At 54.9% G+C, this 15,811-nt stretch overlaps 1 protein-coding gene across 1 annotated transcript in view; it reads left to right on the plus strand.

The window, feature by feature from the left end:
• TMEM266 (transmembrane protein 266) overlaps nt 1–15,491 on the plus strand; it is a 67,425-nt gene extending 51,934 nt beyond the window's left edge. The window contains exons 8-10 of the mRNA XM_063088415.1: nt 2,680–2,869; nt 13,679–13,741; nt 14,899–15,491. Of these exons, the coding sequence (XP_062944485.1) occupies nt 2,680–2,869; nt 13,679–13,741; nt 14,899–15,491 (846 nt within the window). The remainder of the gene's footprint in view (nt 1–2,679; nt 2,870–13,678; nt 13,742–14,898) is intronic.
• The last annotated feature ends 320 nt before the right edge of the window (nt 15,492–15,811 follow it).

Raw genomic sequence — 15,811 nt, forward strand, 5'->3', positions numbered from 1 at the left:
TCTTGTTGGTAGCTTGGTGGAAGTATTTTTACCACAGAGATTAGCATGCACTACAAATCAGACCTTATTTATTTTTTAACCAGCACACCACTGGGGGTGCAAGAGAGGTAAAGCGACATTAAAGAAAATGGTGAGTGGCCACACATATCTATCTGACCTCCTTCCCAAAACTCCACTAAAGTGATAGTAAAGAAAAAAAAATCATAAACACATAGGAATTAAGAAACTGTCTCTTTAAGTCTTATCCATTAGGACAAAGAGGATAGAGATTTCAGTGGATTGGGGGAAAACGGAGACTAGAGGAGAAAGTGGTAACTGATTTGGCAGAGTGGAGAATTTATAACTAAAGTGCCTACACAGGAGGACAATGAGAGAGATGGGTAAATTCTCCCCTCAGAACCCCTGAAAGTCTGGGAAGAAGGGGATGAGGTGTGAGGCTGACAACGGGGCAGGGAGTGGCTAAGAGGCTGCACACTGAATATTCCAACTCCTAGGCCCTCTTCCAAACCCTGCAGTGCCAGGAGTCTATGCTCCCCCACCCGACAAGAGCCAAGAGGTTTGTCCACTAGAGAAACTGAACCGGAGGGCTCTGCATGCAGGCTCTGGGTTAGGCAGGGGCCTGGGGAGAGGTGCAGGGCTGAAAACAGGGATTAAATGAAAGTCCTTCCCTCTAACAGTGGGACCCTTTGCCCCATTCCCCTGCCTGCTCCCAGCACAGAGGCAACCAGAGGTATAACCCCAGGCAGGAAGCTGAAGAACTCTCTGGAAATCCTGAGTGGTCCCAGAGACAAAATCTGCAGACACTGACATTGGGAGGTTGTCCAGAGCCAGTCTGTTGCCGGCCACTTAGTGTTAGTGAAAGCTTTCAGTTGTGTGCATGTTTCACTTCCATAAAAATGAAATTAGTAAAACATTAAATACACAAAAATATCAGAAGATGGTAAGTGTGATGCAGAGAATTCAGACAGGCTGATGTGACTGAATTGCCTGGGTGGCTGCCTTAGGTGGGGGGCCAGGAAAGGCCCCTCCGAGGGGTGCTGGCCATGTGATCTGGGGCAGAGGGAGCAGCCAGGGAAGTGGCCGAGACCAACACACAGCTTGGAGTCTTTAAGGAACAATGAGAAGGCTTGTGTTGTGGGGGCAGGTAATGGAAGAGAGGATGAGATGAAGGTTTCCAGGTAGATTGTGCACCTGCTTTGTAAGCCAAGGGTAAGGAGCTTGGGCTTTCTCCCAAGGGAGGTGGGAAACCATTGAGGTTTATGGACCAGGGTGTCAGGATCTGATCTAGGTTGGAGAGAATCCCCGTACCTCCTGTTGGACAGGGATGCAGGAGCTGCCACTGTCCAGGTGAGAGCTGGCAGTGGAGGTGGAAGGAAGTGGGCAGCCTGGGCATGGCACTTGGAAGTGAAGCTGGACTTGGAGGGCAGATTGGATGCTGGGGTGAGGGAAAGCGAGGAAGCAAGGGAGACGATTAGAAGTTTTGCTCCAGCTAAAATGAGATGAAAACGCTTGGGGAGCAGTTTGGGAGAGACAGTGAAGAGTCCTGTTCAGACCTGGTTGAGTTTGCAACTCCCATGAAACGTGGTGCTGTCGTGTAGGTAGTTAGAGGTGCGAGTCTGACATTCCAGGGAGGGGTCAGGGCTGGAGATATTCATTTGGGCGTTATCAGCAAGTAGGTAACCTCCTAGGTAGGGAGCCTGGGCGCCGCACCCTGCCGTTCCCTCCCTCTCCCCACTCCTCCTGTGCAGAAGCGATGCAGTGTGTGCTTGGAACACTAGGGGGCAGCAAAGGCTCTCCTTCCCGCCGAGACCACGGCCCCGCCCTTCAATGACAGACCCAACTTTGCCTAACCCCTGATGTCCCAGGAAGGCCATCTCGGCCACAAACCCAACAGGCATGCGGAAGCCTTTCTAAGAAGCTTTCCCCACAAGAAATAAGCCAAAACAAAAATGTTTGCATTTTTTACAAAGACTTCATGAAGCAACCAAAGGCCTCAAAGAGGTGAAAACCCCATTTTACAGATAAGGAAACTAAGGTGAAGGGAGTTGCCCAGGGCCGGGACTAAAGCCCGGTCTTGTCTGGCCTGGAGCGGACCACTTCCCCTGGTGGAAGAGGAAGGTGGGTGGTGTTGGAAGACAAATGAGCCAGTGGACAGACCAGCGGGCGTGCAACTCCAGGATGGGCTTGACTTCCAAGGCTGGTTATATGGGCCTTAGGTGTTCCGGGGTTTCCTGTCTTCCACGGATCATCAGCATAAGACACCTGAATAAGGCTTTCATTTTGTCAAGCCCCCCCTTAGGGTGGCACATCTGGGCAAGTAGCTAGAGCCGGATTCAAACCCAGGTTTCCTGACTGTCTGTCCAGTGGTCTTCCCACAAACCACGGTGGGTTTCCTCTCAGGACTGTCTTGTCTTCACAGCAGGGCCAGATTACAAGGTATTTGAGACACAGGATCACACTCTCTTACTTGGAAAAGGCTCCATAAACGTAGGAAGCTCTTGGGATTAGTGTCGTCGGGAGCTTTCCAAGGAGCGCACCACCCGGCCTTTGGCTGCTCAGCCCACTCCTCCTCCTCCCCACCCAGCCCCGCACCCAGGAGCAAAGCGCCCAGACCTCAGGCTGCGGGCCCCGCCCACCCCCGCCGCAGCGCACCCACCCGCGGCCCTTCTCCCCCCGCAGTTTGAGATCCGGCAGCTGCGCGCGCACCTGGCGCAGCAGGACCTGGACCTGGCGGCGGAGCGCGAGGCGGCGCTGCAGGCCCCGCACGTGCTCAGCCAGCCGCGCATCCGCTACAAGGTGGTGGAGGCCGGTACGTGGGACGAGGAGGCCGCGGCCGAGAGCGTCGTGGAGGAGCTGCGGCCCTCGCAAGGTGAGCGCGCGGCCCCCACCCGTGGCCCCGGAGTCCCATGGCCCGGGGAGCCCCCGGCCGCCCCTTCTCACCCCAGGGCTCTGCGAAGTGGGCTGGGCCGCGCCCCCTCTTCCGCCCGTGACGGAGGGGGGCGCCCGGTGATCAGTGCCCCAGAGAGGGCATTTAGTTAAGCTATCCTGACCCAAACTAGAAATGATCTTCGTGACTTGTACCCATTTTGCGCCAGTGCACTTTGCGCTCTCTACCTACCCTGTCCTCACACGAGCGGGGGAAGGGGTATGACTTTCTGTGTTGTGGATGAAGAAAATGAGACCCAGGAAAGCCACCCGAAGGCACATCGCTGATAAATGGCAGAGCCAGGCATCAAGCCACAAGTCTGGGACTCTCCTCCTGGACTACCAGGGCCCAGATAACAAGTCCAGGCCTGGGTCCCAACCAGAACAGCCCAGAACCTAAGCCTTGCAGTAAACTGATGGGCGGGTGATGTTAGTGGGGATGGGAACATGGGCCATAACCCAGGGCAGGGTACTATATAGAAGGGAGGTGTTTCTAGACTCAAATCCCAGCTTTTCTGTTGGCCAGCTATGTGACCTTGGACAGGGGATTTTACCCTTCTGGGCTTTGGTTTTGGCATATGTCAAACGGAAACAGTGCTGAGCCTTCCTCACAGAGTTGTTAGGCCCAGCGAAGTGGATGCAAGCCACCACCAGAAGTGCCCGAAATGTCCTGCAAATGTCACACAGTACTGCTTTGGGAGTGGGGGTGAATACACTCACCTGGCCATGCAGCCATGTCAGGTTTGGAGCTTCATGGATGTGTTTGGAGAGACTGTATCCTGATGGGCTCAGGCCAGGGTTCAGCCTCGGCTCACAGAGCTCAGGAGGGAGCCAGACAGAAGGGATCTGAGCTCATGTCAGAGCCCAGAGGGGACCCTGGGAGCCTCGTGTTGTTCTCCTCCCCAGGCATCGTTCTGCTCATGTCTCCATCCTTGCTGCCCTAACTTTTGTTCTGGAAAATGTTATTGTCACTAAAATGATGGTTATGGGGGTTTTTCACTTTATTTTAAATATTGACTCTATTATTTAGAAATTATTTTAAATATTGACTTCCTCCAATTTAAATTCAAAATACATTTTCAGGTTCACACTTTCTACCTAAAGGGAAGGGAACTAAGACTCATCAAGCTCCTCCATCTGGCCTCTGTATTGTGTGATCCTGTTTCACCATCACCCCCCCTTGCTCTCACACAGAGGAGAAAACTCAGAGAGGTTAAGAGAATCACACAGGGCCACCCAGCTGGAAAATGGTGCTGGGCTTGGAACCGGGGCTGCGGGACTCAAAACCCCAGCTTGATCCAGGGGCGACTTCACCTTGGTGTGCCGTGTCCCCCTTGCCAGGGCATCGAGGACAGAACCTGTAGGCTGAGCAGGGTGGGAGGCAAGAGGCTGAGCTCCAGACTCTGCCAGTCCCCAGCTCTGACTTGAGGCTTCCGTGTTCCCTTCTGTAAAATGGACTCATAGCTCCAGCTCCATCCACCTCACAGGAATTGTGAGGAACCCATGGGTGTGAGAAAGCTCTGTAGGCTGTTAGACACTGAACAGGCTTTGGGGAAAGAGGTGGTCGTTATTATGATCTTTTGAGAGATCTTCAGATCTTAGAACCATAGAATTTGGAGGCTAGTCAGTTGCTTAGAGTGCGGTGTTATAACACCAAGGTTGAGGGTTTGGATCCCAATACCAGTCAGCTGCAAAAAAAAAAAAAAAAAAAATTGGGGGGCTAGAAGGGACTTCGGAGTCTAGCCCTTCAGCTGTTCTGCAAATCCCATCTTTAACTCCCTGCCAAGAGGCTGTGTGGCCTCAGCTCACCTTCCTCTAAGAACAGGTGCTTAATATCTCCGGGGCAGCCCCCTCACCATCAGATGCTCTGCCTAGAAGACATTCTTCCTCAGACTGAGCTGAGGCCTGCCCCCCGCACCGCCTCCCCCACTTGGCTGCAGTTTTTATGCACAGGTGGGTGCCTTTCCAGCTGAGGCTTCCTTTTAGAGACTGTTTTCTCCTCCAGGGACAGTCACCTGCACTCCCACAGCCAATCCGCAGGGGACAGGCTCTCCAAGTTCCTCCCGTACTGTCACCTCTGTGAGCTCTCCAGCGTTCTGGTTCCTCTCAGTAACATCCAGAACTGAACACAGATATTGGGGAGCTGCAATTCCAGGGCAAAGTGCCCAGGGACCACTCCTGCTTTTGTGTTCTGGACCCCTGTGATGCAGCCAGAATGCTCCGGAGCCTGTGGTGGCCACCTGGCCTGAGCTCACAGCTGACCTGGGCCTCATGTGTGCCTCACGCAGCTCTGCTGAGCCCCATGTCCTGCAGCCTGTCCTTGGGCAGTTGGCTTTTTGTGCCCCCACGCAGAACTTCACATCCATCTGTGGTTAGCTGTAGCTTGTTTGATTCCTGCCTTTTCTGTAGGCCTTGATAGGTCCTAATTCACAGCCCATCACCAGTTCCTGCTGGTTTTACTTCCTAGGTCGATCTTGAAACATTCCCCTTCTTCATCTTCATTGTTCAGTCTTCGTTTTCTCTGGACCTGACCTGGCTCCCTGACCTCAGCTTTGCCCACACATGTGTCCTCTGCAGTCTCCCCTCCCTCACCACGCAGTGATCTGTCCAGAATCTTTTACCTTTACTGGTTCTTTGTGTCCCTCAGGAAAAAGCCCAAGCTCCTTAGGGTGGTGTATTAGTTTGCTAGGGCTGCTGTAACAGAGTTCCACAAATTGGGTGACTTAAACAATAGAAAAATGTATTGTCCCTCAGTTGGGGAGGCTGGAATCTGAGATCATGGTGTCAGCAGGTTGGTTCCTTCTGAGGACTCTGAGGGAAAATCTGCCCGGGCCTTCCTAGCTTCTGTGTTTTGCTGGCCGTCCCTGGCATTCCTTGGCTTGGCATCTTCCTGATTCCTGCCTTCACCTTCACCTGGTGTTCTGCATTCTCCCTGTGTGTGCCTGTGTCCAAATTCCTCTTTTTATAAGGCCCCCAGTTATATTGGATTAGGGGCCTTCTCCAGTTTGACCTCATCGTAACTAATTACATCAGCCACAAGCTTATTTCCAAATAAGATCATATTCTGAGTTTCTGGGGGTTAAGACTTCAACATATGAATTTGGGGGGTGGGTCACAACTATTCAACCCATAGCGTGGGCATATGAGACCCTTGCAGACCTTGCCACTGGCTGCCTCCCCAACTTCATCTCCTCCTACCTCACCTTGGCTTTCACTCTAGTGGAACAAAACAATGGCCCTTAGTTCTCTACGTGTCCTGTGCAGTTGCATGTCCCTGAGCCTTTCCACTTGCTGTTCCCGGGGTGGCCTGGCCTGCCTGCTAAATTTCTCTTCATCCTTAGAATGCATCTCAGAGTGAACCCTCAGATCACCATCCTCTTCCCTGGAGACCTTACATCAACTCCCACCGGGCCCGATGGTGCCGGGCTGCCATAAGCGTTTACATGGATCTTTTCCCCAGACTTGTTTATCTCCAGGGACTGCCCGGCCCTTGCCCTCAGCAGGCTTTCCATGGGGTTTTTTTGCACTGAATGCAGTCTGTAAGACCACCACTGCTCAAACAGATGAGGCTCTCTGGGTCCCTCCAACCCAGCATCTTCTCTGGGAGCTCAGAGGCCATTGACACCAGCCCACTCCGAAACTGCACATTTGGCTTTCAGCTCCCCAGGCTGGTGCCTGTGGAATCCACCTTCTTATTCTTTCTGAAAGTTCTTCTGGAAGGCAACAACCACTTTTGCCCGCTTAGTCTTGCTTCCCAAGGCTGGAGGAGCTGGTTTACAGTCTTGTGGCTCATCTTGGGATCTCCTCCTCGATGGGGATGGGGCAGAGTGAGTGCAGGAGCTGCGGATTTGCTGTCCCAGGTTGAACCAGCCTCTGCCTCGCTCATGGCCACAGGAAGGCCTCCCTGTTGCTCAAGGCCCATTTTGACGCTGCAGCTCACCTGGGGCTTAGGCCTGCCAGTGCCTTCTTCCTGCAGGTCTTAGCCCTTGCGGTACAGCCGCTCTCTGCAGCACCTTGTCCTGTTTCTCTCTCACCAGGGTCCTTAGCTCTAGAGATGACAGCCTGGTCTGTTGTTGACCTGGTCTTTTGTGGCCTGATGCCACACTTGAGCCCACAGGGAGCCAAGACCTGGGCTTGGAGGGCCACAAACTCACCAAGATTTTAAAATAATCCTGCTCATTCCAGGAGTACTATGAAGCTCTGAGTCCCTGCCTGTTCACCTGCTGCTTCTCTCTCTGCAGCCCCCATACTGGGAGACTTCTAGAAGGAGGGAGGCAGGGGCAGGAGGGAGAAAGCTGGGTCAGAGTCGAGGGCCTCTCAGAGTAAACTTGATGAACTGCGTGTCACCAGCCAGGGTGTCACGGGGTCTGTGCCATCCCTGCTCACTCTCCTAGAAACTACGGGGACGGGGTGTCTGGACAAGGCAGCCTCAGGGTTCCCATAGAGATACCAAACATGCACCCCTGGGAGCACTTGATAATGCCCCTCCTGTCCAGCCCTGCTCTCCTTTATCTCCTGTATGCCACCCCCTGGATACCTCCCAGCTCTCTGGATGCACACCTGCCCGTGCCTGCCCCAGCCTATGAAGCCACCCAGGCACGATGTTTCACAGCCAACCCAAGAGCCATCAATAGCTAAGCCAATGCTCCAAGGAGAGGGCAGAACATGGGGGCTAGCAGAGACACGCATGATTCACAGCCTCAAACGGTCCAGGGACACAGGGCATGCCCCAGCTGATCGCTCTCTGACCAGAGCTGTGTCCAGAGAGGGATTTCCATGACATAAGAAATTACAGCCAGACAAGTTGGGGGCAGGCACTCTGGGCCACTCTGGAGACAAAGAAAGGACAGCATTTGTTGCTGACTGTGACCTTCAGGCCAGGAGGGCTCTGAGGCCCATCTTGTGCGCAACAGGGCACAGACAGTCCTAGGATTAACCTGCAGACATGGGCAGTGAGTCAGGGGAGTCACGGGAGGGGGCCAGCGTCTTCCCTGGGTGGGGGCGGGTGGCCCAGCAGGGCAGGAGTGCCAGCCCCAGCCCCATGAGGAGGAAGCGGCTCCCGCAGTGTCAACAGTTGCCAGCGGGTCACAGTCAGACAACGCAGACCAGCTTCTGTTTAGACTTGCTCTAGCACAAATCATTTTTAAAACCTGGGCTGCAAAGTTCCAGGCTTTGGGGCCTGCCAAGTTCACGGTGCCCCTGTGTAGTCATTAATATTTCTCTCCCAAATTTATTGGTCTTGAAGCTCACGCATAACTTATGAATTATGGCCCCTGGTGGGAGTGCCACAGATTTCACTGTATATCACAGCGAACCTTGGCGTCCCCTGCGCTCCTCCAGCGTCCAGAGGAGCCGCCACAGAGGTGTGCCCAGCCAGCCTGCTCTGTGCCTTCCCTCTGCCAAGTGGCAGCGGGGGAGGGAGCTGAGCTGGCACCAGTGTTTGCCCTTGGAGAGGAGAGGGCCTGTGTGCTCATGGAGGAAGGCACCCTGCTGGCCTCCAAATGTGTGTGCCTGACAGGGCACTGGGGACCCCAGGAGCCCCAGCTGTAGGACTAGACCTAGGACAGCCTCACACAAAGCAGTATTTGAAGCAACCAGAGGGAGGTAGATTTAGGATTCAGATCTGGTTTTGAATCTCAACTTGGCCTTGAACAATTTACTAACCTCTGAGCAGGACTGGCTTCATGGATGCGTGACCTGCATAGTCACACAGGGCCCCAAGCTTGGTTCAATGTTCTGCTGTCACTCTACCGAAATTCTTAATACTTTTTGAACAAAAAGGGGGCTATCAACTGTGTAGCTGGCTCTTCCTCTGAGCCCCAGTGTTTCCAAAAAGCAAATAGTATAAGTTTTTCACCGAAGATTATGCATTCAGATGTATGCTCAGCTCTCGTCCCTGGTATACAGTAGGTGCTCAATGAATATAGTGTCCTCCTTCAGTGAGAGCTGCCAAGCATGGAGCAGCATGTTGGAGTTTGGCAGCAGGAGCCCCAAATCAGGAATCGGCCTCCCCCGGCCCTGCGGCCTGAGTCCACACAGGACATGTGGTCCAGCATCTCCACCCACATGGAGTCCGTGCAGTTTGGTCAGGCCCTGCCACCTCCAGGAGGCATGGACCATCTGACCCACCCCCTTTCTCTCCACCTCTGCCTCATTGGGCAGGTCAGGGGCTCCGCCCAAGGGCAAAACCGACATAATGAGCATTGCCACCGCTGCACTCGACTGGCTTTAGGAGGATTAGTCAGGTTGAGTTTGCAAAGCACTCACACCCTGGGAAGAAAGGCACCGGGCAGCAGAGAGCAGCTGCCGTGGAAACCACCCGAGACTTTGGGGCCAGCAGGGTTCAGCAAGGTGAGGGATGGCCCTAGGCTAGATGTTCATTATCTCAGTGAATCTTAGAGCTAACCTGCAAAGTAGGTATTTATTATCCCCATTTTATGGGTGAGGAAGCTGAGGCTCAGAGTGGCTAAGGCATTTGCTTGAGACCACGCAGCAAATGCCCTACAGAGCTGGGGTTGGCACCTGGGTCTGTTTTGCTCTGAAGCCTGTGTTTGTACCTGTTCTTCTTTCCTGCTCCTTCATGGTCTGCACAGCTCAGCCCCGCTGCGGGCTACTTCCTACATGTCCCTAGGATTCCTCAGTGCTGAATCAAAACATACAGGTAGTGAGGGATTATTCTTAGGTGGAAGGTGGGCAGCCCTGTGTGCATCTGACTGTGCAGCTGGTTTCCAGCCACAAGCATCTGTGCCTGCCTCTTCTCCTGCCCCCAAGCTCCACATACCCAGCCGTCACTAGTCTCAGTAGGAAGTTCCCAGGAGTGGGGTGAGGCTGGTGCTATACGGTACAGAGCACCACATAGTGGCCCTGTGGCTCCCAGGAGGGGGTCATGCTGGGAGGTCCTGCAGGCCTCTGACCTAGCCACAGTCTTCTGTCCAGTCCACCATAATGGCACCTGGCATATGCCAAGCCCTGCGATAAGCACTGGGGAGACTCAGTGACCAAAATGTGGCCCTGGCCCCCAAAGGCTCTAGAGCCACTGTGTGGATGGGGCCAGATCCCAGCCCAGTGGTCAGTTCTGGGAGAAGAGGCTCATAGTCTCTGTGAAGCAGAGAGCGGGTGGGCCAGGGTCAGCACTGCCAGGGAAGGCTGGGCTGGTGCCACATTCAGACTTGTGCCTTAGAGTAGAGCTCACACTGAGGACCCTGTGGAGGTACAAGTCTGGAGCAGAGGGAGTGGGGCAGAGGAGCAAATGCAGACAGGACAGACCTCCAGCGGCCACCTGCGGACTAAGGCTCCATGTCAGGCACATCCAGGGAGTCAGTGATCCCATTCATTAAACCCGCAGGCAGGATGAAAGTCCCAAGGGGAGGCCATGATGTCCAACGCAGGGCCATTACAGAGGGGTCAGGGGACCCTTGACTGGGCACAGCCTTGGTGGTAGTCGGGCCATTGGTAAGGAAAGATAGAGGCACCGAGAAGTGGCCAGGATCCCAGCCTGGGTGGGCAAGAGAACCAGTCACCAAGCTGGAGGACATGGGAGGAGGAGGGAGAGACTGGTTCTATTTTAGACACGTTGAGTCAGAGGTAACTGGAGGTCATCCAGGAAAAGGTGTCCGGGGACAGTTGGCCAGACCAGTCAGAAGCTCAGGAGAGCTGTCTGGGCTGAAGGTCACCTGGCTTAGGATATTTTTATCAGCAGCTGGGATGAAGATGTGAGCATCCTCCAATATGTCATCAACAGTGAGATAGGAGAGAGGTCTAATTCCTTAGTAAACTGAACCAAGACTCAGAAGGTTTCCACGGGCTGTGCCCCTGGGCTGAAACCACTGCACTGACATTCGCCCAGCGTGATGACCACGAAGCCCTGCAAAGGGCTGCACGAGTACAGGGTGGCTAAGGCCTGGCCTGTCCCCAGCTCCTGCAGAGAAAGCTGGGAATCCACGCCAGCCACAAGCGTGGCGTGAGTCAGCAGAGTAGGGTGGTTGCTAAACGCACTTGGAGGATGTTCGGCTGCGTTAGGGGAACGGTCACGCCGGATCTTGGAAGGGCTGGTCTATTAAATAGTCACGGCCTCGCAGGGCAGTGGTGGGGGTTAAAGGAGGGCAGCGTGCAAGGTGCCGCGCGGCTCAGGAGCTTTGATAGGCAGGTGGGAAACACTAGCTCCCTCCCTCCCCCTCCTTCTCCCTTCCTGGTCACAGCTGGAGTCCAGAGTGAAGCCTTCAGTGTGGAAAGGCTGGAAAACCAGGGAGCGGTGGAGAAGAGACAGGCTTCCCAGGAGAAGAGACGTCTCAGGAGGAATGTGAGGGCTTTTTGAGTGTTGGGAGGTCTGTCGCACAGGCTAAGTGGCAGTGGGCTCGTTCTTGGCACCTGGGTGGGAGGCAGGCCCAAGCCCGGCAGGCCCAAGCCCGGCAGGCCCTGCACATATGCCTTGCATTCCCTGATGAAATGGAGATTGGCTGCTTGGCCGTGGTGTGGACATCCGCAAAGCCCCTGCCTGTGCTCCCTGGAGGCAGGGAGTCCTGGCCTTGATAGAAGGCAGAGGATTAGGCACACTGTGACTCAATTGAGCACAAATGAATGAGAAGCTGCCCAGCAGCTGATTATCAGAGCTCCTCAGCAAAGAGGTGGGAGCTCCCTTCCCCAGAGGTGCGCTGGCCCGTGGGGAAAGAGCCCTCATCAGGCAGGCAGGGAGGCGATTCCTGCACTAGGTGCTAGGGGGATGGTCCAGATGCCTGGTCTCTTCCCACTCTGCTGTTACTGTCACCTCTTAGAACTTCAGAGCCATCTAGTGCAGCCATAGCACAATCTGTAAGAGCCTCACCAGCACCCATGTAGTACAGACGAAGACAATGAGGCCCAGAGAGGGGATGTGGCCTGCTAACCGCACTAGGACAAGAGCCCAGGATCTGAGCTTTTCTCATTCACTCCAGCCCCCTCCTGCAAGTGGCTGTCTTGGGATAAACTGTCATGGGTCTGTGGATACTTTAACTGAGCTCCTGGTCCTGGCCCACTCGAGTGGCTCTCTCGAGTATCTGCAGGTATGGCCTCAGGATAAAACCAAGACAAGTGACCAGGTCCTCCTGGCTGGCCCTGTGAGCCTGGTGGTCCTGTGCTTCTACTGCTTGCTGGGAGCATCCACCTTCCACTTGCTAGGGCAGCCTGCAGGGCTGGGCAGCGTTTCAGCATACATGATGAACGTGCTGCTGGCTGATCCCGGAGCAGGGCCTGGAGCCAGCCTGGGGCCCCTCCTTCAGCTACAGCATTAACACAGAACACACCTCTGACCGCAGGCATTTAAGATCAAAAGAGGCCAAAAAAGCTTTTAAGAGCCAGGCCTCTGTCACGCAGCCTCTGGTGTCAGGGCACATTGGCTTCTGCAGCCGTCTCAGGTGTGCCTGCAGACCGTGGCTCCTCGGAGAAGCCCCCAGCCCTGGAGCACCTGCCTGGACTTTCCCAGGAGAGGAAGGACAGCCCTCGAGTGTGGAAAGCCTTCTATGTGTCTGCCCTCACTCTAGGAATCTGACACTCACTAGCTCCTTTAATCTCCATAACAACTCTGGAGAGTAGGTGTCATCAGCCCCAGTTTACAGACAAGGGAACAGAGGCTCAGAGAGGGCCCCTCAGCTAAACACACAGTGGAGTCGAGGTTTGAAATCAGGTCAGATTCCCCCATTCTTCCTTGATCCCAGGGCCTGGTGGGCTGAAGGAGCAACCCTGCAGCTGTCTGACATATTGCCAAACTGTCACTGTCACTCTCCAAGCTGTGCCAGGCCCCTCCTAATTATCACTTGACCTGATCCCTCCCTCTGTCCCATCAGGCCCCCCCCATCCCCCACTTGGGCACAGCAGTCTCTGGTCTCCCTGCCTGAAGTCTGGGCCCTTCCAAACCACTCTCCCCGCATCCTTGGGAGTGACCATTCCAAATCACACCTGACCATGTTCACACCTTCCTGGGGATCCTCACTGCCCTTAGGACAAGGCCAAGCTCCTTAGGACAGCATTTGGGGCTTCTGTCACCTGCTTTTCCTCCACTCTTGGCCCACTCTGAAGATCTCCCCTCTTCTCTCATTTCCTTCCCAATTCTCCCTGGACGATGAGCCAGTATTTCTTTAAGACCCTGTTCCGTGTCATCTCCTTGACCTGGACGGCTTTTCACCTTCTTGTTTGTTATTCGTTCAGTAACTATTCTCTGAGCACCTCCCGTGTGCAGGACTGTGCAGGCAGTGGGGATCCCCAGCACCACCACTCCCCACCCACACCCCACCCCCCATCTCCAGCTCCATTCCTGGATTGTGTGGAAGACTGGAGCCTGCAGATGGACCAGGCAGGGGCTCCGTCCAGGATGCATCACCGCTGCTGCTGGCTGTGTGGGATTTCAAGGCTTCTGTGCTGACAGCAGCATTTCTAGTTACCCTGTGAACCACAGGCGGATTCAGAGACTCGGGCCATCCAGACAGAGAAAGGCCTGAGAAGCTATTTCTACACCCCTTATCTCAGAAATGGGGAAACCAAGGACAGAGAAGGAAAGTGTCCCATCCAGGTCGGGTCAGAACCTGGGTCCCCTGGTACCTAGTGCAGTCTAGCTCCATGTCCCCATGGAGAACCAGGAGGTAGCTCCTGTCACACAGGCTTCTGATGGCTGTGGGGGCAGGGGTGGGAGTGTTGGGGGTAGAGCATTAACTGGTGCAGTCCCTGCCTCCTGGACCCTCTGACAAGGCATCACACTCACTCTCCTCTGTCCCTACCTCTATAGAAGCTGCGGTCAAAGATGACATGAACAGCTACATCAGTCAGTACTACAATGGGCCCAGCAGTGGTGAGTCTGGGTTGGGCCTATTCTGAACATACCAGAAACTCTGGGCATCCCCTCACCCCATGAGACTCTGGCAGCCCCTAACCCGAGGGTGAGGACAACTCAGCTTGGTGTCAGAGATCAAGGCATGCCCATCCCCTGGTGCCTGTGAACCCGAGCTCAAAGTTAAGATACCTGGAGCTCCAGCTCCCAGCCAATTCCAGTGCTGGAGCAGGGGGTGCCCAAGAGCAGAGCCTGCGATGCTGGGGTGATCCCCAATAAGAACTGCACGTGGAACCCTGAAATGGAAAGGGGACTGGAACCCAGAGCTCAAAGTGACCTCAGCACCCCAGCCTGAGACCCTCCCAGGGTGAGCTCGACGGAGGGTATTAGAACAGCACCCCTGGGCCTGAGAAGCAGCAGACCTTGGGCATGACTTTGCTTGACTGACATTTTGTTCTTGCACTTGGAATTATCTCAGGGAAGCCCATTGGTTTCTACTTATAGGAAGCATTGAGTTTTAAAATAATTCCCAGCCCTTCAGTGTCTTGTTTCTATCCATGTCTTATCCTTGAGTTTGGATTTCACAGCCCTTAAGTCCTCATATGCTCTGCTGTATTTGAATTTTGTCTTTCCTCAATTTAGCCCCCTTTCCATGCCTCATCCAGTCTGCTGGTTTCAAAGACCACCCTCTCCAGCCCAGGCCTCTGTCCCAGCCCACTACCCCCACAATGTTGGGTAGAAACCTCCCCACACTATACCACTGCAACTCAGCCCCTTGCTGAGTAAAGAGCTTCTGAGGGTCCTGTCTCCCCATGATGCATCCTGAGAGGTTAATCCATCTTCTGAAGGCTGGGCTCTGGCCATGCCACTCCCCGGCCCCCACGCCAGCCCATTTCAAACTTGGAATGACTCCTCAGACTGTGAAACCCAAGTTCCTTGTCCTGGCACAGCGTGCTTTCTGTTAGTCAGAATATGCCTCCGTGGCAGGTTAACCCGAGTCTTGGTCGTGACTCCAGCACCCAGCAGACAGAGCAGCCATCATCTATTCTAGAACATTGTTGGTTGCCAGCACAAAGCACCTGTTGGTTCATAAAGCTTCTGCCCAGAAGTGCCTCATCAGGATCCACTGTGGGGTGGCAGAGGGTGAAGTGTGACTGGTATCTCCTTTTTTCTTGCAGACAGCGGTGTCCCAGAACCAGTGTGTGTGGTCACCACGGCTGCCATAGACATCCACCAGCCCAACATCTCCTCAGACCTCTTCTCGGTTGACATGCCCCTGAAGCTCGGTGGCAATGGCACCTGCACCAGTGCCACCTCAGAGAGTGCCTCCCGTCCCACCCGCAGCTCTGTCACCCGGGCCCAAAGTGACAGCAGCCAGACGCTGGGCTCCTCCACGGACTGCAGCACCGCCCATGAGGAGCCATGCTCTGAGCTCGGCCCCTCTCCCATGCCACTGCCACCACTGCCCCCGCAGCAGGTGGCGGAGGCCAAGGTCCAGGACCTGCTGTCCTCCCTGTCAGAGGACCCCTGCCCATCCCAGAGGGCCTTGGACCCAGCCCCTCTCGCCCAGCCCAGCCCAGCGGGCTCAGCCCAAACCAGTCCCGAGCTGGAACACAGGGTAAGTCTGTTCAACCAGAAGAACCAGGAGGGCCTCACTGTCTTTCAGATCAGGCCTGTCATCCACTTCCAGCCTGCGGCACCCATGCTGGAGGAGAAGTTCAGATCTTTGGAATCCAAAGAGCCAAAGTTGCACAGAGTCCCTGAGGCCTAGGGCCTCCAGGTGGGCTGGGTGGGAGGAGGGGAGACAGCCATCTCAAAGCTCTCCTGGGACCCGGGAGGCTGCCAAGGGCCACATGTGGGCCCAGGAGCCCACTTGGTCTCCCTCAGGGTGCTGCTGCCTGCCCTTAGGGAGGTGATGCCAGGCCAGGAGGCCACACGCCTCAGACCTCAAAGTACACAGCTGGCGCCTCCTCTCGCCCTGCTCAGGGGAGGGTGGTGCTTGGGGCTGGGTTTTTTTAAACCATTTTTACAAAAAACCAGCCTGTGGCCCAGCTTCAGCAGGGTAGAGTGCGGGGCCAGCTCAGCCTCTTC

Source organism: Cynocephalus volans, chromosome 3 (assembly GCF_027409185.1).
Source record: "Cynocephalus volans isolate mCynVol1 chromosome 3, mCynVol1.pri, whole genome shotgun sequence".
Lineage (NCBI taxonomy): Eukaryota > Metazoa > Chordata > Mammalia > Dermoptera > Cynocephalidae > Cynocephalus > Cynocephalus volans.